We start from the raw sequence: 25,038 nt of genomic DNA, 5'->3' as shown, positions 1-25,038 counted from the left end.
TGTGGCTCAGCCTAAGATTAACTGGTCGTCGTCCTGACTTTTTTTCTGTTTATTTTTCAGAAAAACAAAAAAAAATAAAACTTGTTTTTCCCATCAGAGCCAAATAGAATGCAAGCAATTCCAAACCCAGCACTAAATAACATGCTAAAACGTAATACACTTGTTTTTGGACGTTATTTTAGATTTTATTTTTCATAATGTTGCAGTGAATCTAATTCCTTGTTTTATTTCATTTTTGTATTTTATGATTAGCATTTTCCTCAGAAACATTTTGATTGCACACAATAATAAACAGGGCCATTTCTTGGATTAGTCGGCGCTTCAGTGGTTCTGCATTTGCAGTAGTAAAAACTGAGCTATATTAATGAGAAAAAGTGGCTTTTTTTTTCTTCTGACATCTGCTTTTCTAATGAAAATATACTTTCTTACAAAGTCTGGTGATGTTTATGTTGCACTTGGTTAAGTATGTAATCATTAATTTGGGATCTTAAATGTTTGGATTGGGTAATAAGTCGTGCAATGATCGATTTCCACATACAGTTTGTTACCTCTTGACAAACAATAGCTGTAAGTAAACATTATTCTCATTTTCAAGTAATCTTCTTATTGTTTGGGTTAATATTTAATAAGTCTACCCATTTACCACAATTTTTCTGCTCATAAGGCCTTACACACGTAAAGCAATGCCTTTTTTGGGGATTGCTTTGTAGCTAATGGCCTATGACAACCTCAAAGTAGAGATTAGTTTTGACCTGACTCGCCCACTTTGGGTTGCCAGTGGTTATTTCCCCTGTCACTGCTACAAGTCGCCCACTTCCACTGATGTTTTAATCTCAATTAACTGCTACTTGTCCTGTAAGACAAAGTCTCACAATAATATTTATTTTTTGTCTGACCAACTGTCCAATACCCCAAAATATAATCAGTTTACAGTAATGAAGAAAAGTATCAACTCTTACATTTATGGCAGTAAATATTTGCCCTTTTTGCTTGAAAAATAATTCAATCAATTATGAAGCAAGTGTAAATTATGGTAATCTCATGACAGTCATGACACTGGACTCAGTCACAAATTGTTTCAGCTGTTTTTTCTTATATAAAAACCACGTATGCGCCGCATCTTGAAGCTCAGTACTGTTGTGTGCTGAGCTGTGTGTGTTCAGCTCTGTCCACTGTTGGATGCAGTGAAAGTGGAGGTCCTGCTGCAGACAATCAACTAACCTCTCTAATTGCGTTTGTGAGAGGTGCTAATGAAAATAAATGCGAGCCACTCTGACGAGCTAATTCTGCAAATGGAAGTGAGACAGCACGAACATGGGCAGGTCTACATTCCAGGTTTTAATCAGCTGCTTGACATGCTCACGTGTGACACCAAGGCTTTTGCTTTCTTTGGATTTCCAGAACCTATGAGGTCAACAAGTCTGATTTTATATTCTGTGTTTATAATTTTGACGTATCTTTCTGTCATTTCCCAACCTACAGCAATATCTCTCAGCTCTGTGAACATAAAAGAAAGATCTAATTGGTGGAAATTGTATTCCACAGCCCTAAATAAAGAAGCATTGTATTTAGTAGATATTATATTCTGTTAAACCTCTTTTTACCTGTAACTGAGTCATTAAACACTCATTTAACATGCAGTCTAATTGAGTAGCAGTATTGATGGAACTGGGTGGTGTCCCAAGAACCCTGTTATTCCTCAGATTCTATTAGTGGAGCGTGTTGACCCACTTCCGACCCAAATAATCTACTTGTATCTCTCCTTTGCATTTCTCTCTGTGCATACCTGTCTATACTTCCCTGCTTTTTCCCAGTTTATCCACTGATCCGTCCATCCATAATTCCTGAAATACACTTTTTTTAATGAGACATAGATAATATAATATAGCCTTTTAATAGAGATTAAAAGGCTATATTAAAAAGTGGGAATGGAACAAAGGTGGAATGTAGAACATTAAAAAAAATGTTGTGAGTGAGCAGCATCCCCTGACCCCGAAAGATGCACGCATGGAAAAGCCAGGAGGGAAATGAGGGCAGTGAGAAAGGAGACAGCCAGCACTGCTCTTTGATTTGGAGTGAACTGAAGCATTGTGAGCAGGCAGTGGCAAAGGCGGAGAGTGATGGCAGTGCATGGGCACTGTTTGATGTTGTGAGTGGGCAGTATGACATGCTGTCTCAAGGGAAATACCAACTCTCCTGCCAAGTAAAGGAATAAACTGCTGATGGATGGAAAGAAGACGAGGAAATGCCAGGATAATATAGATATTGCCGCTAGCCGCTCTGAATATGAATGCAATTTTGTGAAAACAAAAGTAATATAAGGCTAAAACAGCGATCTTACTTTAAGCAAGAGATCTTACTTTACAGAGTTAGTTTCTGTTTAGCTGATTTGTGTGCTTATTTACAGTTTCTTTGCCTCATGATTGTGTAGGGTATACCATAACAGGAGAGCCAGCTGAATAGGCTTTGGCCATTTTAGAAGGACACATTTAAGTGCTGCTCCGCTCTCTTATCTTTGCGGGTAAACACGCCAGACAATGCCTGTTTCTTTGTGACACACTAGAGGGAATTTGTGAAGGGTAAACATAAGAGGAACATTTAGCTGGAGACCTCTTTTGAAAATGAAGCTTTGAAATTGTGAAAAACACATTTAGTTTCTCACGTACAACCGCACAGAGAAATAGAGAGAATCAGAAACTGACCCAAAACCTTCAAATGAAATCATTGTCCATATGACCTTCAAGACAAGCAGAGTGTTGGCAATAAATTTCAAATTGAGAGCTTCTCTTCAGGCTTGGTTTAGCCAGTGCCAGACTCTAAAAGATTAAGTGGCTTGTTGTTCCTTTGCCTCTACTTCACATATTCAGCTTTTCCAAATGACTGAATATGGGTACAGTATTTTAGAGAGAGAGAGAGAGAGAGAAAAGTTAAACTGTCACAGGAGATGGGGTGCAGTTCCCAATTAGAATGACTAAATTGATAGGTTATTATTACTCCTGTCCTCAGTTGCTGACAGAGATGATGGCAGCGGAATAATGGGAGTGTTTTCTTAGCTCTATGATTTGAAGTGTGAGCAGAAATTAAATACAACATCGCTATCAAAGACAACCAGTCATTTTCATGCCAACCACCAGCTAATCAAGCAACTACATTTCATCCCAATCATTTATTTGTTCTGTCCTATGTTATCTTTCTGAGCTCGATAATGGTTATTGTGGCAGCATTCAGTAAGCATTTGTAATCCAAATCAGAGCTGTTCATCTGCTGAGATTTCTTTGATGATTCAGAGAAACACAAGCGTGTTTGCGAGTGTAATTGCTGTGGCTTTTGAGCATACTGACAAGGTGAGTTTGGGAGCCCCCGGCTCCAGCTGCAGCCACTCTTATTAGGAGAAAAAAAATAGCCTCTTTCATTTAGGTGATGTTCTGCCTTCACGGTACAGTAGAGCACAGCTGGGTTTTGTGATTTCCTGTGCACAGAGCAATCCCAGGCAACATCTCAAGCGTCATATCAAGCAGAATCTTATTGCTTCTGTGCTCCAGCATAAACACACCTGGGTTTCATTTGGCTCTTTGTATGATTCTTTTCAAAATGTGCGTGAGATCATTGTTGATTTTAAACTGACATTGACCTGACTTTTTTTTCTTTTTTCCCTTTCCCCCGCAGGTGAAGAATGTCATGGAACAGGAGGGATTCAGTCGTCAGAAGCGAGGCTACAGAAATATCAACGATATTGAAGTTAACATGAGTGACCCTCTATTCACCAAGCAGTGGTATCTGGTGAGTAATAAGCCAGCTAGCTGTCTGCGTGAAGCCTGACCTTTAGCACCAGCCCACATTTTTTCCACCTTAATTACTCAGAGACCGACCATATTCCCTACCGCCTTCTGTATGAACATTGTTATTCTTTGTTAAATTAGCCTGGCAAATATCATGCCATCTCATCTCTGCATTCATGTTGCCTAGTTTCCCCTCGTTTACATTAACCGGTGAGCATGAATTTGATGCTGTAACAAGCTCGCTTTCATTCATCTGGCATGTCAGATGAATCTGCTGACATTTACTTCCCCTTCCTTTCAAAATCACCCTCAAGCAGTCCTTATCCATAACATCCTGCACATACACACATTCTGCATGTTGACTAATTTCCTAATGGTGGCTCACCTGGGTGCCATGAGTCATGGACGTTCTCCATATTGTCTGAGTGATTAGATAAACACAGGCCAGGCAGACGGGACCCCTGGGCTGGATCTTAATGTGGCTGAAGCTTGGCAACTGGGCTACACAGGCAAAGGAGTTACCATCGCAATCATGGATGACGGTGAGTATAAAATCCTTAATTTATAACCAGGAGCACTGTCTGGAAGCACTTAATCACACCTCCAAATATCCATCGAGCCGATTTATTTGTATATGTTGAACTTAATAAAGAATGTATCTTGGTTCTGATTAATTTGTCTCCCTGTTTGAGGGGACTCACAGCATGAAATCAGGATTTACTGACCAGGTTTTCAAACAGCCGCATGTCATTGTGCAATAAAAAAAACCAGAAACCTCTTTCTCCTTTAGTATGCATGCTGTTTTTTTTTATACACACAAAGAAGCATTTAATCATTTTTGTATATATTGAATATTACCATTACAACTGTTGAATCCAAGCTGACAGGCTCAATTTTCTAGTTTAAAGTCCAAAGATACAACTGCATTTGATTTCATTATATTTGAGACGCTGGGCCCTGTGATTGTGGAATATTAATTTTAGAGATTGTTAACATGTAATTTTTTTCTTTTCCCAGTTCGTTAATCATCTAAATTGAATTGCGCAATTTGAGTCATTTGCAAATTTGTGAAAAGTTGTGTCAGAATAATATCATTCATCATTATCCTCATTATCAAGCATTCAGAATATAATAAAGCAAAAAGGAAACCATGATATAAAAATGGCAAGATATTTTGCTATCCTCTGTGATGCATGCTATATGACTCAATATTAATTAAAAAAAGTCCCATTTCAGGTATTGACTATCTACATCCAGACCTGGCATCAAATTATGTGAGTACATACATTTTCTTTTAATGTCATACTTTCCTTCATTTGCGTAAAGTGCTGTTAATAAACAAAGCAGGAGTTTAGGTCGAGGATTTCATGGGCTTCGTGTGGTTTGTCATTGCCAGTGACAGGTGCTTTCCAAGTTGCCTTCATGGCTGCTGAGTCTCCTTGTGTTCCCGGAGGACGCAGAGGCAGGCAGACGGCCAGCCAAGCTGTTTAATGTTAATGCACACTGCACTGTAGCAGGCACAATGGCAGGCCGATCTGTCACAAGCAGAGATAATGCCAGGGTAGTTGGTGCTGCATAATGTGATGCTCTATCTCCAGAATACTGATAAAACCTTAAAGGACAAGAGGGATTGCTAAATGGAACACGGCCTTGAAGGTTCAGTCTGATTACACTATAACTTGTGCAGTTTCATCAGTGTGTCTGCATTGTGGTGTCTTCTTCAATCTAGGGATGAACAAATGCAAACCTTCTAAAGAAACTCTAATGCTTTGTTGAGTTCAAAATCCTCCTACTTGAAAACTGATGTTTATGGTATTTTAGGCTTTTATCTAAAAATGCCAAGAGTTTTGGCTCTTTTTTCAGCTGTTTGCTTATGTTTTGTTTCCAGGAGATTATCCTGATGCAAAGGGCTTTCTGTTTGTACTTGTCTGCTGTAGCTATTGCTCATTAAATGTGGCTTGTTTTTTCCCCCTGTCATGCATGTATCCATTTTTGCCTGCCTTTGCATGTCTTGCCTGTGAACAGAGATGAGCTGTGGCCCAAAAATAACACAGCCTCAGCTGTGTTGATGCGGGAGCATCCTCCGCTGGATTGATGGATCATGCTGTGCATAGATCCAAAGTGTGTGTCTGTGTGCGTGGCACTGTGTATGTAATCCTGTGGTGCTATTGTTGTTGTGCTTTTTTATAGACCTAGACATACCTAGAAAACCCCCCCGAAACAAAACAAAGAAAACATTAAAAACCATTTTGAGTTGATCTCGAGTCGTTACTTTGAATTGATTATGTGGTAGAGCTGCTTTGAGGAGACAAATGTCAGCTCTTGCAAGGGTTTTAGGCTGCTTGTTTTTCAAGATCATAATGCTACAGTTTACGAGATACATTTTGATATGACAAATAAAAAGCGAGGCTGTGTTTTATTTGCAAGGGCAAGAGTAATAGTGCTTCACAAGATTCACAAAAACACACATCTCACAATTCAAGTCTTTCACTATATTCTAACAAGTTCTATATATTGTTTTTACTACCATCAAAAAAATTAAAGAACTGAATATAAAATAATAGTAGTAAAAATCACAGGCAAAATAACAGACATTGAATCTGATTTAATTCCTACAGATGAGAATGGAGTTGATCTTTCTTTGTATCTCAGCACGCAGACAATCTGCATGGGCCTTGTAGTTATAATAAAATGTTGAAAACAGGACCCAATGGTGTTGGTGACCCTTGCAAGCCTGGAATGAAAAATTCATTTTATTTCGCTTTTTTCAATTTCTAAATAACAATGACATAATTGCCTGAATAAACTGACTGTGTGATTTGAGCTTGATTGCCTAAAATACCAACTCTCACCCCTTACAAATGAAACAAAATGGTTTGGTCCACCTCATACCAGGACTGCCCTTTGCAGCACTGATAATATTTTATTTATTCTACCTTGGGGACCGTGAGCCACTGTATCCACACAGAAAAGAAAGCAAGAAGAGGGAGAGAAAGCAAACAAAAGGACATCGCCTGTTAACAAAGGTTAGCATAGCTCACGTAGAAGGTTAAGTATTGTTCAGTTATCAGCAGTTGTTAAAAACAGTGAATTATAGTCGAAATTAACCAGCACAACAGCCAGAAAGAGTGAAGTAGTAACAGGTCCCTCTCCAAAAGGATGCACAAGATGTGACAAAAGGTGAAGTCCCATAGCTGCAATGAAGAGCTGTTTCAGCTGAAAGCTTAGCACTAAGCTTTACTGTATGTTGGACCAGCTGTTCTGAGCTGCCAGGTATTTTGAGGAAGCCTTTGTATTCCAGGCTGATGAAACAGTATGCTAAAATACCACAGTGACACTTCACTATATTTAGCATGGTTCTAATGAAACAGCATGAGGCAGCAGATAACTGAAACAATTTTTCAAAAGTGGATACATACATGAGAGTTTTTTCGCTTCTTCCTCTGCAGCCATTAGTTTGAAAAGTCCCATGAGCCGGGTGAAATTTAGGAATGTTGCAGTTGGGCAGTCATTCCCTTCCTAGGAAACAACTGCTTCACTACAAAGATTCAACCACTGGATAAATTTCAGCATTTAACTTTTGATTTATCTGCATTCTACCATAGGAAAACCAAGTTAATTCAAACATGGCCCATTTATCCCCCTGAAGTTCAGTGAAATTCGTGTATTTAATGCATGAAGACTTCTTTACCCATGGCTCAGCTCTTCTATGTCTTGTCATCAATTTATTATTGTTATTATCATTGTTATTAACAGGGTAACACTAACACCGATAGACAGATAACTACATCACACCAGCAGCCACTTTAGAACCACCAGTTAACCTGGTAAGCCCGTCTTTGGACAGACTCAAACACAGAACCTTCTTACTGTGAGGTGACCGGTAGCTCTGTGCTGATACACTGATATAACTAATCTAACTACATTACGTATAGTATTTAATGCTGTCAGTTAGTGTTCTCTTTGTTCTATCCTCTCCTGGTGTATATAATGCCCTTCTACTCTCACGTAACACTCAAATCCTTTTTTACACTGCAAACTGGATCCACAGACACAATTTCAACACTCACAGACACGTGAGCCCACATGGATGTCTCAGGAGATATGTGGGGTTCAAAGGTCTAAATAACTAATGACTCTGACTTCTAAATTCAACTTCTATATTGTTGAATGTCTGTGGTTGTAAAAGCATTTTAGAATCTTTTAGATTCTTTATACTGAAAATGACAATCATCTTGGTTTTCAAATGACTAATGAGCTTTCTCAAGAAAGTAATCATAAGAGTATAAATACTGATTTTGGCACTTGTATCCGCCTGTAAATGATTTCTCTATAACGTTAAGTAATCGGCTGCACTGCGTGTTGAATGAGTGGCGTGCCATGAAACAACCAAGGCATTTTGAAGAAGCCAGTGTGTTTCAGGCTGATGAGATGGCATTTTAAAATACCACAGTGATGCCGCTTGTTAATTTAGTTTGTTACTTATATGGGCATGGATGCGTTTCTTTAGCTTTTGCTACTTCAAATCAAACGGCACACAAACACTCTTGTGCGTACACTCTTGCAAATGTTTTCATGTATCGCTAAATTATCAGATATGCAAAGATATGCCATGTATGAGATCTCTAACTTTTGTGTTTGATAACATTTAAGGATAATTTAATTATTTACAATTATTATGGTGTTTCTAGGGGTGTGACCTTAGCACCAAAAAGGTTGAAATCTGCATAAGACTGTAAACAGATTAAGACACTAATAGTATTTTGAGACATAAGGGTTGAAATGTGAGCGGATTTCAAACTGTGCTGATTCATGGACATATTCTAGATTTTTATTAAATGAAAATGTAATTACTGGCTGATTTCAGTGACCACTACAGATTGCTGTGTATGGTTGTCAGAGCAATTTTCTTTCTTTTTTTTTTAGTCAAAAGTTGCATGAGCGATATGGCACAAGAAAGAGACTGCTTATTTATAGGGGCCATAGTTCTGAGACAAGTGCATGCAACTTGATCAATGGTGTTATTTGTTATTCGCTTTAGAGGATATAACATTTGTCTTTTCTCTTTTAAATTGAACTTTGTGAAAGGTTGTAATATTGAGTTTTAGGTCCTTTCTGAGGAATGTCATGTTGTTTTCTGTAATGGAGAGATGTCTTCACAAAGACTTTTTAAAAGATTTTAAAGGGAATTATGTGGCCTAAGATTATGTCCACTAAAACTGAGAATAGGCAGTGTAAACTCCCTGAAATTGGTTGGGACCTTGTACTATAGTTAAAGTGTTTTGCCAAGGGCTTCCAAGAAATCGTGCATTAACTTTCCTACATTATAAATTTGCTTATCAGCACTAGTGGCCTGTTGAAATCTGTCCTGATAACATGATAAATGGTTCTGGGAGAGATACATAAGAAAGTTTTGTCTGAGTTTCCCCCTTCATCACCAACATACCTCAGGAAATAAAACAAATTTTAACTACTTAGAGCAATTTCTCAGGGGTCCCACTAATATGTCGTATTACACTGACTTGGTCCAGTCATTCCCATGTTGGGCCGGACAAAACAACATGATTTGTAAAATAAGGAGAGGGTTAGATTAACATCTTTAAGCTCTTCTTAAATGTTTTCAGTATTTTCAGTACTTTTACCACTTCAGGTTAAAAAGTTAAAAGTAGTGTTTAAATAAAGCCATAGTAAAATTTAAAGGTGAAATATCTCTTTGACAGGATATCTTAAAAAGGCTTAGTGTAAATGTGGCAAGAGCCCTGTCCGGATACATCTTCTCCTTTTGGCCCGATAAGCCAAAAAGCTGACAGAAATATGGAGTAAACGAAGTTGTACAGTTGTACAGTTGCACAACCTTACTTTGCAGCTGTCAATTGAGTGAATGAGCTGTTAACTCGTGTGATCTAATTCTTACTATAGCTGACTCTAGAAAAAAAAAATACTTGCCTCACTACCACATGAGCATGGATGGATGACAAGTTTGCTTCATTGTTCACTTAAGTACCATAATCTCATGTGACAGTGAACAGCTAGTGGTTGCTGGGGAAAGCTGACGAGGCTGAGGCTCGGCAGAATCCATTATTCCGACTGTTGCTGTGCACAGGACAGCAGAGAAAGCGTAGAGCCTGATTGATAGCAGAAGAAGAGCTTGAGAAGCACAGAAAGTCATTCATCGACAGGCTTGGTGTCATTTATTACTAGGGCTCAGGACTTTTCACTTCATTTAATAAAAGACAACAAGGACACACTTCTGCGTCTGACGTGGACTCAAAATCTATTAGGGAACGGCATGTTCTAGTTTCAAATGTTTCTGCTCTGAGTATTAACATTTAAAGACAAAACTTTAGATTTCTAACTTTGCTTTTGTTGAGCCATATGTTATATGTAATTTTTGTGTGGCATCATACCTACTTAGAGCACGAAAAGAGGAAACCAAATGTCACAAATACTTTAGGTAACTTTCACCTTTCTGTTTATTACCCCTTCTCTTTAAACAATTACATAGTTATGAAGTGATCTCCATCACGTAACCCTAGTGGCTCTAAGTATTTGTACTGTCCTCTAGTTGTCTGCTCCACATTGTGATAATTACAGTGTTTCTCCATTGGGTCACTAAGCTATTGTCGTTTTTCTTCTTCCATTGTTGCTGACTGAGTCATCTCCTCCAAATGCCAGCCTACACAGCTCACAATCTGCAGCATGGAAACAGCCTCCAAGAATGATCTGATGTATTTGGGTCTGTAGCTAATGAACAGTGCTGTGTTTTCTCCGTGACCACACAAAGCGGCATGTTATAGGGACTAAATACACAGCTCAAAACAGGATGCACTCCAAGTGACAAGAGTGACAAGTAAAGGAGAGACTTCACCTGCTGCAATAAGTCAATAGGTCATTTTGTATTAAAGTAAGAACAAGTGTAGTGTTTACCCAAGGATGTCTTACTGTGTGTGAATATCTTCCAGACATGGTTATTCTGATAATTCTGTTGACTGGGTTACTATCTGTCAGCGGATGTGTGTCTGTCTCCTGCATTTTCTTTCTCTTGCTTTTCCGTTGCTGTTTGCTCTGATCATATTACTTTTGGCCATGTGGAATTAAATGTTGGCAGTGATTTGGCCATTACTTTCTCAGTTTGAAATCCCCACTGTGACCACACATTACTTTAGTATTGCCGCAGATTAAATATTGGTAGTTAAGTGTTGCATGAAGGTGTTCAAATGAGTTTTAATGTATAAACCATACTGTAAGTTTATTAGGATAAGCTAGCTAAATCTAATACAGTCGAATACAATTCTGCACTACAATAAATCATGTCTTTATGAAGGTTAGACAATAATGTTCAATGCTGATGTAAGCTTTTCTATGCTGCTCTAAGGTATTGTGCAAAAGTCTCGAGCCGCCACTCATTTCTTTATATTTTGCTTCCAAAGAACCAGGCCAGACTTTTTAAAGTGATCTAGGCCAACAATTCTCCAGGCTTTCTAAAGGTCTTTCAGTGTTTTTCTTTGGACATTGACTGCTTCTTTACTGAGTCTTATCTTTTTAATTTCAGAGGAATTGTTTTTTTTTGTTTATTTGTTTTAGCCACTTAGCACTGACCTATCAATCTTTCAAACATAAAAAGGCATATATCTTAAAGGATGAATCAGTATTGTCTAGATAACATTTGTTCTATGGTGACAACTTGGCAAAGAACCAATTTGTTCCAATTTTCTTAGCTGAATCTGTGAAAAATGTCAAAGATAACACAGTTTGACTTGCATGAAATATATTTTTTTCAGTAAGGTGAAAAAAAATAGCTATTAAATGAAAACCTAGGCAAGTCTTGGCATAGTGTGCAGTGTGTCCTTAAGAAGAATTGAAGAAACTGGACAAGCGGAGGACAAAAGAGGAAGTACTAGGCTTAAAAAACTACTACAGTTGAACAGTATTTGAAAGTCATGTACTCAAAAATAGGAAAACAAACAAAAGACCTGCCAGAAGACCTGAGAGATGCATCTGTCATTTCAGTTGATTCATCGACTTTTTTCTGAAGTCTTAACAGAAATGATCTCAATAAAAGTGTGGCTGTCAAGGACTGAGTCATTCTTCAGGTAGGGAAACAGGTTGAGGTATGCCAAATTACACAAGAACTGGCAGGTATGAACTGAATGATAAATCCATCTTTGATTCAAATATCAGTATGTATGAAAGAGGTCAGGTAAAACAGTGAGAGTTGAAGTCATCTGTGAAACATAGTGGTGGGTCTGGTATAGTTTAAGGTGGCATTTCAGGCACTGGTGTTGGAAATCTTTTCACAATTGTGGAAATTATGATCACGGAAAAGTATTTTGGTCCAACACACCATGCTGTAGCATGTCTGGAAATACTCTAATTGGCAATGACTGCATTGTTCAGCATGGCAATGAGGTCAAATATAAAAGCATGAAAAACACATAATGGACACTATCATTCATGGACTGGCCTCCCCAGAGCCTGGACCTCAGCATTGTAGCAGTGTGATCATCTTGACACGCAATGGAGGAAAACTCAACCAACACAAAAAGAAAAGCTTTGAATGCCCTTCAAGAAACTCAGAGAGTTATTTCTGAAGACAACTTTAAAGAATTCCCAGAAAACCTAAGAGAGTTCAAGCTGTGTAAATAAAGGTGGTCAGACCAAATAATGACTATTGTCTTATATATTCTGTTTTCATGTATGATTGCAAATGCTCCAAAAGACTACTTCACCTATTTTCTATTTTCCATGCAACATATAAAGGAATGTGCAAAGAAATTGTTTTTTTTGTTTTGTTTTGTTTTTTAACAAAAACAATATCAGACTAGATGTAGCCTGCCTTCACTGCTGCTTCATGCTGTAGTTTTGGCAAAAAAAAGTGAATGAAAACATTTCTAAAAATGCCTAAATCTTCCCTGAGCTGCAGGTTGGGTGGCTAGATTTACCTGATTAGCTTCCGCACTAGCAAGCTTAGAATTCAAAATCACCCCTGACCGGTGCATAAGGATGACAGAACAGACTGTGATAAGGTCAGCACTTGACTGTGAAATGCTCTGCCCTGTCGTCTCTCCTGCTGTTTTTCTGTCTCTATGTTGTTTTCGTAAATGCATCCATTCGGTCCTTTCAGAATGCCGATGCCAGCTATGACTTCAGCAGCAATGACCCGTTCCCATTTCCGCGCTACACAGATGACTGGTTTAACAGGTAAAGCTCGCCCAGACATTGCCTATTTCTATATACACATACTCAGTGTGTTTTTGTGTGCACGTGTGTGCTCTCCCTAGAGTCTGGCAGCTCTCTTCTATTGATTTTCTCTCCACATAGTTCCATTAAGACATAATGGTGTGGTATAAACAGAGCTGTTGTCCAACACAAGAGAATAGAAAACACAATGGCTATTTTTAGCTTCTCACTTGGAGGAGATAAGGTGGATAAAGGCGGACAACCACAAGTCTAGTCTCCTCTCAGGGACAAGTGTTCATGGTGGTGACCTTCTGTCTGATAACGTCTTATCTGCCTCCCAATCACACCAGGGGATCCACTACCACTACAACACATATGGAGCAAAGGAGCAAAGAGAACTATATTCTTTCTCTATCTCTCCTTCTGTACCTCCATCTGCTCAGCTATATCTACATATGTGCAAGTGTCTGTTACATAGAGAAGCGGGTATTTGGGTCTGGTACTGAAGCAGTTGCTGACTGCCGGGCAATACTTGCTGGTTAATCGGCTGGTTGTTATAAATAGCTGCCTGTCTGTAGCAAAGCATGCTGGGAAAGAAGGATTGACTGCAGTGTCCCTGTGGGGAGTAACGGGATGGAGACATAGACACGCATCACATGACGAACACAAAACGCTGATATGTGCAGTCGTACTCAGACTCATATAAATGCTCTGAAAATGGATGGAAATGTTGCTTTTCCTCAGGCAGATCCATTCTGTTAATTATAATAGATTTATGGCTAAATCTACCCATGCTGTTATCAATATCCTCATTCTAGACACACACAAAGGCAACAATGACAAGGGGTACAATGAATGTGTGAATGCTTAGCTCAGACCTAAACCACAATATATCATTTTCAAATGTATGTAAATGAATGCAAATCATTTTAAGCGCTTTCTTTGCTTTCCGCTGTCACAAGTCACGGCACAAGATGTGCTGGAGAGGTTTCTGCGGCAGCCAACAACAACATCTGTGGTGTGGGAGTCGCCTATAACTCCAAGGTGGCAGGTGTGTGTTATAATAAGCTTGCAGTTTCAACAGAGGAATAACAATGAGGGGACAGCAATGTTAAACACGATGCTGGTGATGTGGTGAAAGCTGGGAGGGTGATTCAGCAAGGGAGATACTAAATGCTTCACCTATAAAATATACTGTAGGGCATTATGGAAGAGTAGAGTTACATTGCTGAAACATGTTAAAATGGTATTTCTCTACTCACAGAAGTAGGAAGATTTAGATTCAACTGAAAAACAGGACAAGAGTCCAGTTTTTGTTTCATTTTGATTTTGATTTTGATTTTTTCGCTTTTTGAGTAACAAATTAGAAATAAGAAAATCAGTACTGACAGCTTGATTTATGTTCTGCTACAAAGCTAACATAAAGATTTGCTTTAAACATTGTTTAGGGTTTACATGCATGAATGCATCATACTTTTTGCACACTATGGATATGCAAAACCTATGCTTTCTTTAATTAGCAAGTAAATTAGTAACTTATACTTACTTTTTGGTATCAACTTGACGGCATCTGTTTGTACCACAAAACTGGAGTCAGACTTTTACTCTTTCAGGTATCAGAATGCTGGACCAGCCATTTATGACTGACATCATTGAGGCATCATCCATCAGTCACATGCCCCAGATTATTGACATCTACAGTGCTAGCTGGGGACCAACTGATGATGGCAAGACAGTGGATGGACCCAGAGAGCTCACATTGCAGGCTATGGCAGACGGCGTGAACAAGGTAAAGGCGCACCTTCACCTTGTGCTGTGAGCTTTAACCTGTGATGGAAATTTATCTTTAAATCTCTTGAATGAAATCTTCATTTTTTTAGTGCCGCCCCCTGTGAAGGTTTTACTCACCCTTGAAGTGGCACTAACAAGTACACAGGGTCTTTTATTACACCAGCTGTAGGGTTTTGAGAAATTGAGTAAAGTCACCTGTTCAAAACTGTAAATGGGTTGTGGTTACCATAAGATTTTCTTTTCATTTTGTTTTTAATTTAATGTTTCAATTAGTTTCTAGAGTATGATTTCATATTCTTTTTATTGTGTTTAGTTTTATTACATTTTCTTTTTTATTACTATTCTTCTAGAATGAGGTGATTTGTCAGGTGCTTATGTTTTACATGTTCATAAGAGACATTAGAATACAAATATATTTAATTACCTTTAATTGACTCACTATCATGTAGGTAGTCTAAAGACTCAATACACACCTTGTTCAACAAAATGCTGTATGATTTGTTTTTGTTTTATCTCAGATTTGTGAGTGCACTTATTTCTGTTTTTAAGTTTAATATTTATTTTATTTCCATTAATTAAAATGTTTAGCGTTTAGTTTTTAATCTAGTTTTAGTCAAAGTCAAAGCATTTGCATGTACGTAACAATTCCAATTACTCTCAAATATACTTTGTGTTTTGTGCCAGTTATCAAATGTAGGCAAATGTAGTTAAACAAGTGCAACTGTGGACAATCTATCGCTCAACTTTAATATGACAGCATTGTACTTATGAGCATTTTAGCAAAGCTTAAAGCATGTAGATTACAATGCAGACTCATAGAGGCCTCACACTCTTTGTCATGTTTTGCTTGAGTGATGCTCATGAGCCAAATTACTCTTTGCGGATGGTGAGGCACAAGTAACTACTATACTAACGCAAAGATGAAAAGGTGATACCTTCAGGGTACCATGCGCTCTACAGTACACTGATGCTGAACTACAGCCAGTGTAGATCAGTGTAGATTTTTTCACTCATCCAAGTGACTTCTTCAGTCTCAGCTGACTGCAGATTTCTCCAACCCTTATGAACAGCACATTTGCATAGTGACTGAAACTAAGACCACTGACTAACAATGGGCCGTGTGGTCAGTTTCCTGATTATTAATATACAAACTGTCAACGACCATTGATCAGTGGCCATGAGTACCATTCACACAAAGTTGGGGAATGGCTGCAATCAAAGCATTGGAAGATGGTGAAAGATGAACCCTTCGGCCCCCTAAAGGGATGGTCTTCCCTCCTTGACTCAAACCAGCATTCCTCCCTGTCCAGGATGCCTTTCTCCAGTTAAACATAATCACCTTTCTGGGATTTCCTTACTGGATGACTGAGCATGCATGAACACACTCCATATTCACTTCCTAGAGACTTACTCTAACCTAACATCTACTACTAACCATTACTCTGACCTTGAAAATAAATAATTTTTCAATTTAGGGCCAGACAACATCAGCAGTGTCTGGACCAAACACACACACAAACACTCACACAGCTGTCATGCTAGTAGTGCCACTGCCAGTTGCTTGCCTGATTAATCATCATGTAGCCAGGTGTGGGTTGGTCTGAAATGACCCTGTCGTAGGCAGGGTAGGTGAGCGGGAGCAAAGCTCACTGTAATGTCTGATCATGTAAACACAACTAATCAAGCAGCCACTCTGCGATCTGCCACTTAGATTCTAATGATCACTTATGTAAGCTATTGTGTAGGCCGAACATGATGTGCATTGTGCACAAAGGGAAACATTTAAAATTAAGAAGCACATTATTTCATATTAACAGCTGAATAAGGCAGCATGGCTTTAATGGAATTAAATACACTGGGTGCTGTTCCAAATTAAAGCACTTTGTTTGGATAGTGCAGGAGACAGATTGCAGAAGGCCTAAAGCACATAGGTGTGCTCAACAACACTCAAACCTCTTTTTGCATTTCAAATAAAAAGAGATAAATAAGCATCATGAAAGGTAGGACATGGCACTCCTCCTCCACTTGATCCTTTGTTCTGTGGGGAAATGGTCGGCCTTTTGTAGAACAGGTGCAGCATTTGGTGAGGAGGATGCTCTCTGCGTGGAGCCACAGTCAGTTGTTTCATGTTTCAAGGCACTCTATCGGTAACAAAGATGTCATTTTACTGTGTTTAAATTTGCAGAATGAGGTGTAGAAAAAAAGACAAAAAAAATGCTGTCATTTTACCTTCCTCGACTGTAGCAATGCCAATTTACATGCTGTAATGGAAAAATAAGAGACAGGACAAAACAGGCTTGTGTGCCTGTGTGAGTTGCCAGTTCTGGTACACAATAGAAATTTCACTGAATTCTTTTGAGTGCTTTCTTTTTTCTTGTTGCTATCATTTGTGCAATCACAAAGTTTTTCATCAATAGCATTGTGTCTTTTTTAATATTACGACCTTCTGATGAGATCTGCCTGCTTTGCATGCTTACAGGCACAGAATATCACAATAAAATTTATTTAGCTCTAGAAATCAATTTATTTTAATACCAGTGGGCTGGACAGCGTGGGCCAGTGGAGTTTATGTGTTTTGCTTAAATGCTATCCTCTGTGTCGATCCTTTAATAATGTAAGATTGTTCATTGACTCCCTGCCAGTTTTCCCCAGATCCTTCTTTCTACTTCACGAAATAATAAAGAAGACAAATAATTAAACAAATTAAAAAAAAAACACCTGCCAAAAGACAGCAGAGTTTTGCCAGCTTTCAGTGGGCAGTGGGTGATTAAGCAGTTTCTTCTAAAGAGCATGCCCGAAGTGACTAAAAGAAATGATTCCAAATAGGAAACCACCACCTGTGACAAGGGAGGTCTGACTGGCCTGTTGTCAGTGAGTAATTGAGAAATATACACAGGAGTCCTGTTATTCAATCATTTAAAGTTCTAAGCGCATTGATATGCATCATAAACTCTCAGATTTCCAATTTTCATTTCACCCAAATGAATTCCAGCGAAAAAGACAAGAACTGTGACACACTTTCATTTCACTGGGATCATGATGATAATGTTGTTTTAGGGGCGCGGAGGGAAAGGCAGCATCTATGTCTGGGCCTCAGGAGATGGTGGTAGCTATGATGACTGTAACTGCGATGGTTATGCCTCAAGTATGTGGACAATCTCCATCAACTCTGCCATCAACGATGGGCGCACTGCTCTGTATGACGAGAGCTGCTCATCCACCCTGGCATCTACATTCAGTAATGGACGGAAGAGGAACCCAGAGGCTGGAGTGGTGAGTGTGCTTGTGTTTTATTTGATCTCAGTGTGCAACACAGTTCTGAAAGAAGAAACAACCTCAAATGTTTGCCGTAATGTCTATCAAATGTTTTGATAGTTCAGGGTCCCTGATCTTTTTCCATTCAAAGATGACTCAAGGCTTGTTTGTGATGTTAAATGCCTTTAAACGATGGCTCTTCTGATTCATAGATGGAACTGTAAATAGCTTTTCAATTCGCCCTGCAGTCAGAAGATACTATGAATGTAACTTATGAAGCTGTCAGTTTCTGATGGAAGAATTGCTCCTCATTGTGACGTACAGCCCAGCATTTAATTGCATAATGGATGTCTGTGTGTTTGTGTGAGTGTGTGTAAGTACAGCTGGCTCAAGCCTATCTGCACATTTACGTGAAGAACAAATACATGACATCTTGGGTTGTTTTAGGATAATCCCAGGATAATAATATATAATAATAATTGCTCTTCTGTCTTCGTATGCACATAAATTGATCAACATCCTATATAACATGCTTGTGAATGAAGCATGCAAAGGCAGCATAAGCGATTATGCAAATCACCTTTGGCTGTTGACAAAGTCATGGATCTTCCCAAGGGTTTCCCCTCTAATTAATGTCAGTCTGTTATCATTTCTAATTAAGCACAAATTAAAATTGAAATCACTGTTTATCCAGAGACATAAACATTTTCTCAATGTGTGTGCACAGCTATTCAGCCAAAGCACCCTGGTCATGCACATCTCTCTATGTCTTTTCATATTTGTGCAGAAACATAATAAAAAGGTTGTTTTGTATCTTGTGCACTCTCACTAACATAATTATAATATATGCAAAGACAATGAAAACACGTTAAATAAAGGATTTCATTGAAAATAGTATAAATACAACATGTCAAGTGCAAAAAATTGAATGCATGAATGTATATATTCTTTTAAAACTTTGTGCTTGTTTTTAATTTGATGCGAGCAATATGGTTCCAAATAGGACAACAGCATGTTTGCCCATGGCTTGCATCACGTGTCACTCTGTAAGTGGGAACCGAGGAGACCAGCCGTTGTAATTTTTCCCATTTTTGGCTTGACGTTTGCTTTTTAAATTTCGTAATGGCTCAGTAACAGGTCTGGAGTTGTGGCTTTCAGACGTCTTGCTAAGCACATGCACAACTGTGTCTATTTCAGACAAAATCACTGTTATTTCATACAATTTTTTTGTCCTTGTTCCCCGTGTCCACAACATTTATTTGTATTTCACAAAGTCCTTTAAAGAAATTCTGTACCGTATATGAAGAAATATTGGATTTTCTTTATGCATATTGAGTTATCTGATTTAATACAACAATTGTTATAACATATTACTGACTTACTATAATGAAATTTTGATTATAACGTTACATCTTTTTGCATATTTGCAACAATGGCAAAATCAACTACACAAAATAAAGATTAAAATTACTTTGATATATATAATTTTTTCACTTGTACTTGAAGAGTGCCTTCTAAAAACAAATTTAAACAATAAAAAATGTTGATTGATTCTACGTATAAAGTTGCCTTTTTGTGATTATTTTAGGCTACTACAGATCTGTACGGGAACTGCACACTGCGTCACTCGGGAACCTCAGCAGCAGCGCCAGAGGCAGCTGGTGTCTTTGCTCTGGCTCTTGAGGCTAAGTATGTACTCTACTGGTCCTTTCAAAGTGCTATAATAATTGCGATTATTGATTTAGACAGACTGTCTGTATAAAAACATAATTAGGTTTCCTTATTCAACTTCACTCTGCTGGAGAAAGTGATAATCACAAGGTATAATTTTAACCATTAGATCTGGACAATCTTCAGTTTGTTTTTAAGTACAACCTCGAGCTTTTGTGTATTTCTGAAGTAATGGCTTTAACGTCCTCTGTCTGTGTGCATCTAAACTCCTTGAGAGCACAAATAATCTCTCCACTTTTCACAGAGTTGCTTATTTATCACAACTGTGAAAAGGAAAAACTGCACTCACTCTAACGCCCACAGAGCACAGACTCAATGTATGTTTGTACCAACGGCACAAATAACCCTGGATCAATGCTCTTTATACCTTAGTGCAAGGCTAAAAGAAATTCAGTTCATTTTCTTTGAAGAGGTCTCAGTACTTTCCCATATATGTCAGATGATACCAAAAAAAAACCAAACAAATAAAACAACACTTATTATCTTAGCTTGCTGAAAATATTTCTGTCTGGAGGCTAATCTTTGCAATCTATGGATTCCATTCTTGATGTGTCATACTAAATCTGTCAATCATGCCATTTACACTCCATTACAAGATAGAATTCACTTTATGAGTTTCATTAGTTCTAAAGAAAAGGATCCTTGTGGATCAGAAAGTAATTGAAAACATTTACACTTAAGCAAACCCACCCACACATTATTATGAAACCTGGAGAATTACAGCTTCTATAATCCTCGAGGGGAGACGTTTCCTTTTCTCAGATGCTTCATTTCTCACGTTAAAGGGTGACAAGATTCTCTTGCCTTTAACTAACACCAGATAGTGAAGTTGAGTAAAGAAATGGTGTTTGCTTTGCACACACAATAATGATGTTGCTGTTGGGAGGAGCGGATGCTCACCCTGTCCGGCAGCAAATAACCCACGAGCCTTTTTACTGCCCAAACACACTTGAATCGTGCAGCAGCAGGAGTCAGTGAGTCAGCCAGAACAAAGCTGTCACTACACACAGCCAATATAATGGAGGGAGACACAGACAAAAGCAACCTTCTGCCTCCAAGCATAGACTCTATGATGTTTTAGATAATTGAATTAATTTTAGCAAACCCACGAATCAGAAATGTTTACAAATGTAACATTTGTTTTCTTTTGCTTTTACTACTTGTAACTAAGCTTTCCGTGTTTTTCTAGTTAGCCCTACCACAGCTAACCTACAATGCTGTCTCTTCTCTGTCACTCTTTTTTTCCCCCCCTTGCCTTTGTCATATGTGCACTCATGACTGTCAATCCACAGCCCTAACCTGACATGGAGAGACATGCAGCACCTGTCAGTCCTAACTTCTAAGAGAAACCAGCTCCATGACGAAGTTCACCAGTGGCGAAGGAATGGCGTGGGACTCGAGTTCAATCACCTTTTCGGCTATGGCGTGCTGGATGCTGGTGGCATGGTGAAAATGGCAAAGGAATGGAAAACTGTGCCTGAGCGTTTTCATTGTGTAGCTGGATCCATTCAGGAAGTCCAGTGAGTCACATTTCTACTTATTCTGCATTTTCTTGTGCCCCAAATGCTGCATATTACATATGTACGCTGTATAGTCCACGATCTCAAACTGCTTTTTTACCCAAAAGTTTAAAAGTGAAACCCTGCTGAGTGCAAAAGACACACTCAAATAATTACTGGGTAATCCCAGTATGGCCCAATTCAATAAAACATTGCAAAGGGAGTGTCTACTTCATGATGCTGTAATGTTTGGATTGGGTCATCAGTCTCTGCTGGTCTTGAACCTCTAAAAGATCAACATTGAATACCCTGGTAGAGGAGGAATTACATTTCTAAATTTCATCTTAAATTAAACATCTAAAGTGGTCATATAGATTTGAGCATTTTGTTTTGATTGATAGTGACAGTTTTGCTAATTTTACTTCCCTGGGATGTTTGACCTTCATCGCGAAGAATAACGTATGTGCTCAGTTTACCAGATGACTAATTTATCTGTTAAAGGGAAGTGACTGAGTGCACATCATGAAGTCTGCACTTACCAGAAGGATTTTGTGTCAATACAACTACAGATAGGGGACAAAATAAAGGAAAAGCCTGCAATCGCCTACGGAGAAAGGTGATATGGTGGTTCTCTAAAGCCGTGAGGGTGAGGGGTAGGGGAACTGCTGGCATGGTTTGGGTCCAGATGTGTCATATGTGCGAAGCTTTCCTACAAATCAATACAAAGTTGCTATGGATGATAATTATATTTATCCTATGATGGAACACCTCTGTTCTGCTGGGAGTGGTCTCTTCCAGGATGTCAATACTCCAAACCATAGGATACAAGCAGTCACTGAATGTTTGAGTATGGCAATAATATGAAGTACACAGTGAACTATATCACAACCTAAGCGAGATTTTAACCTGATGTCTAAGGTAACGTTCTACTCCACCACCATTAAAACAACTGCTTTGGTCCTTGTCTCCAGGAGATTCCACGAGACCTTTAAAATTTTGTTGGTTTTCCTTTAATTTGCTAATGTTACCATTACTATTGTTGTTTCCCAGTGTGCACTCACAAGAAATCTATGTCTACAAAATGTCTGGGGAGCATCTTTAGCAACAGAATTACTAAAGCACAGAAGGGAATATGTAACATGCTTAAAACTGCATGCCTGTTACAAGTAACCTTTATGAGTCATATGTCTGAGTGCGTAATCAAGTTGTGGCTACATCAGGAGTTGGCGGGAAGGAGGCAATATAGTTTTTTGGATGGGATTCCTTTAAAATGACTATATCATTCTAAGCATGATGCATTTCTCACATGAAATAATGTTAACTACATCAGTTCGAGCTCTGGCAGCTTCAGTCTCTGCCCTCATATTTCACAGATGCAGCTGTAGTTAATGCGTCCTCCCTCTCGTCTTATCCTCACTACATTAGTACATTACCTTTCCCTGTATTTTGTCCATCTACAGCCTTGCTTTCACTTCACTGTGCTTCCAATCTCCATCTCTGTCTTAATTCCTTCCTCTGATTCCCCTGTCCCCACCACTGCACCAGTCACAAGGGTTCTGGTATCCATTCATCTGTCATATCGTAAGGCTTTGAGCTTAAGTGTGCGATGCCTGGTGGTTTCCTCCATCCCTCTTATTTGCTCTAATTAGAGCAACACAAGTAGGCTTGGAGTTCCCTGGAAATGCCATCAATCCTGGCGGAGGTGTACATTTGTGTAGATGTGTGTGACCTAAAGTAATGCTTTAACATGTATTGTGAAAGTGTCAGTGTGTGGGTGAAGATAAAAAGCTGAGTGAATGCAGTCCGTCTTTGTATTTTCTTCCACCATCAACACCCACAGTACCTTATTTCGGTCTCTAATCAGAGCTTCACAGACGATTCAGTCACGACAACATGGTGTGAAAATGTTCCTTTGTGTGCTTGTGTGTGTCTGTGTGTCCCTCCCCTGAGTTCAGTGACAGATAAAAAAAAAGAGCATGGTACAGCTTTTATTGCATCCCTGGAGAGACCACATGCAAATGGTGGAAAGAACCTGCTCTCTTATACAGAGTGCTGGTGACTTTACACTGCCATTATTATCTGGATATTTAAGCTTCTAGTGCAAAAAACAAAACAAAACCCCCAAACAAAAAATAACCTATTTTTTACACAGAGATGAAAAAGGTTTTCATATCTCAGGGAAAAATGAGTAGCGGGTGATGTTCATAGGTAAGAAGCTCCAAAAGAAACCTCTCTCTTCTTTTGAGTGGCGTATTGAAAGCTATACTGGCTGTGCCATATTTTTCATCAGTTCACTGTTTCCAAAGCAGCACTGCAGGGTTTTTGCTGCCTCTATTGTGGTAGAGCTATAATTACAACAAGCCCACCTCTGATGATATTGTATCAGCGGAGAAAAGCAGTAAACACTAACATCGCCATTCTAGCAAACACACTCTCAGCACTGATCTGATAGCTGCTCGGGCTCGCTGCAGCTTACTTTGCTGGAGGAGAACTTCTCATTATCAGTGGAGCTGGCACACAGTGCCACGCTGTGTGGCAGGTTTGTTTTTAATCTCCACTGGTCCTGCCCTTCAGAGGCATCTCTGTCCCTGCTCCACGGCCGACTGCTGTAATTATTCTTGCATGTTAACTGATAGGCACAATGCAGCTGCTGCATACAAGATCCCCTTTTTAGGTTCATATGCACACGCTGTAATAAAAAAATAAATCACGAGTTAACTCCCCAAGAATAATGCTTTTAAAAATGAAGATGCCAAGAAAAGCTGTTGTAGTACATCCAGACATTAACTACATGTTTTTAAAGAAGTGTTTCTTCTTTACAGTATGGGCTTTTTACATATAACACTTCTAATGTTGATGGAGAAAAAACAAAGCTCTTATATTTGGCTATGTCAAATTTCTTATCACAGGGTGTAACTTGTTGTGCAGTACTGCGCTACGAGCTGTTCTGTTTTTCTGGGAATAGCAATTTACTTAATCAGCTCACCACTGCACTCACCTCGCTGTGCTCTGCATAGCGCCCTATTAATCATTTTTCAAACTGAATGCTGTTCCATGCGTCTCTCTCTCTCAGTTTCTGTGTTTCTTCTCTGCTTCCCTCTCTTCACCCCCTAAACCAGGCCCATTTCCCACTGCTGTGATGTGGCCTTAGCCTCTAATAATGTTATTAAGCCTCTTCACAGCCTTTGGCCACCACCCCTACCCTGCTGTGTTCCCACTCTTTCTTCCCATCACCCAGGGAATTATAAAAGTATGTCTTACCAACCAAAAAGCGACAACACTTGAGAAACCAGCTATCATAGCAAACAGCAAATCTCATGATGAGCTTAGAAATCAGTAGAAATTTTGATCATATGCAATAATAGACGTCTATTAGAATAAAAGCACTGTGTGAGACTTGTAGTAAAAAGGTGCTATGCAACTACCAGTCAATTTAGCAAATAGGGAACACCTGTGAAATTACTGAGTAAGAAGAAATTATGACATCTGTGCTCTAAATTTTGGAAAACAAGCTTTAGACTCATTTCAAACTGGTTACTTCTAGAATATCATGTATGTGGTCTTTTAGTGTTGACCAAAGAGCATATTATTCTCACTGCAACAAAAAAAGTACAGAGTAAATTAATCAGACATGACAGTCATGAATGCTTTTGTGCAATGAGGGAACAAGAAAAAAAGGCGCTTCCTTTTTTTGCCAGGGTTGGCTGGTTCTATTGAAAAAATAGGTCAGGTGCTGTATTTACTGGAACATTAAAATAAGAGCAGGTAAAAGGTAGCGGTTCTTTCACCTGTTCTCTCACGAT

At 38.8% G+C, this 25,038-nt stretch overlaps 1 protein-coding gene across 1 annotated transcript in view; it reads left to right on the top strand.

Moving 5' to 3' along the window:
* The window catches only part of pcsk2 (proprotein convertase subtilisin/kexin type 2), a 29,277-nt gene that overhangs the window by 3,005 nt on the left and 1,234 nt on the right, over window positions 1–25,038 (top strand). The window contains exons 3-11 of the mRNA XM_085477539.1: window positions 3,667–3,780; window positions 4,213–4,321; window positions 5,016–5,053; window positions 12,904–12,980; window positions 13,922–14,010; window positions 14,573–14,748; window positions 17,808–18,023; window positions 19,594–19,694; window positions 21,029–21,256. Of these exons, the coding sequence (XP_085333665.1) occupies window positions 3,667–3,780; window positions 4,213–4,321; window positions 5,016–5,053; window positions 12,904–12,980; window positions 13,922–14,010; window positions 14,573–14,748; window positions 17,808–18,023; window positions 19,594–19,694; window positions 21,029–21,256 (1,148 nt within the window). The remainder of the gene's footprint in view (window positions 1–3,666; window positions 3,781–4,212; window positions 4,322–5,015; window positions 5,054–12,903; window positions 12,981–13,921; window positions 14,011–14,572; window positions 14,749–17,807; window positions 18,024–19,593; window positions 19,695–21,028; window positions 21,257–25,038) is intronic.

This window comes from Copadichromis virginalis, linkage group LG13, assembly GCF_057382275.1.
Source record: "Copadichromis virginalis isolate Kocher_CV1m ecotype Utaka linkage group LG13, C_Virginalis_male_GT1.1, whole genome shotgun sequence".
NCBI lineage: Eukaryota > Metazoa > Chordata > Actinopteri > Cichliformes > Cichlidae > Copadichromis > Copadichromis virginalis.
The sequence above is the reverse complement of the archived record's forward strand: the minus strand, read 5'-3'. Positions and strand labels throughout refer to the sequence as shown.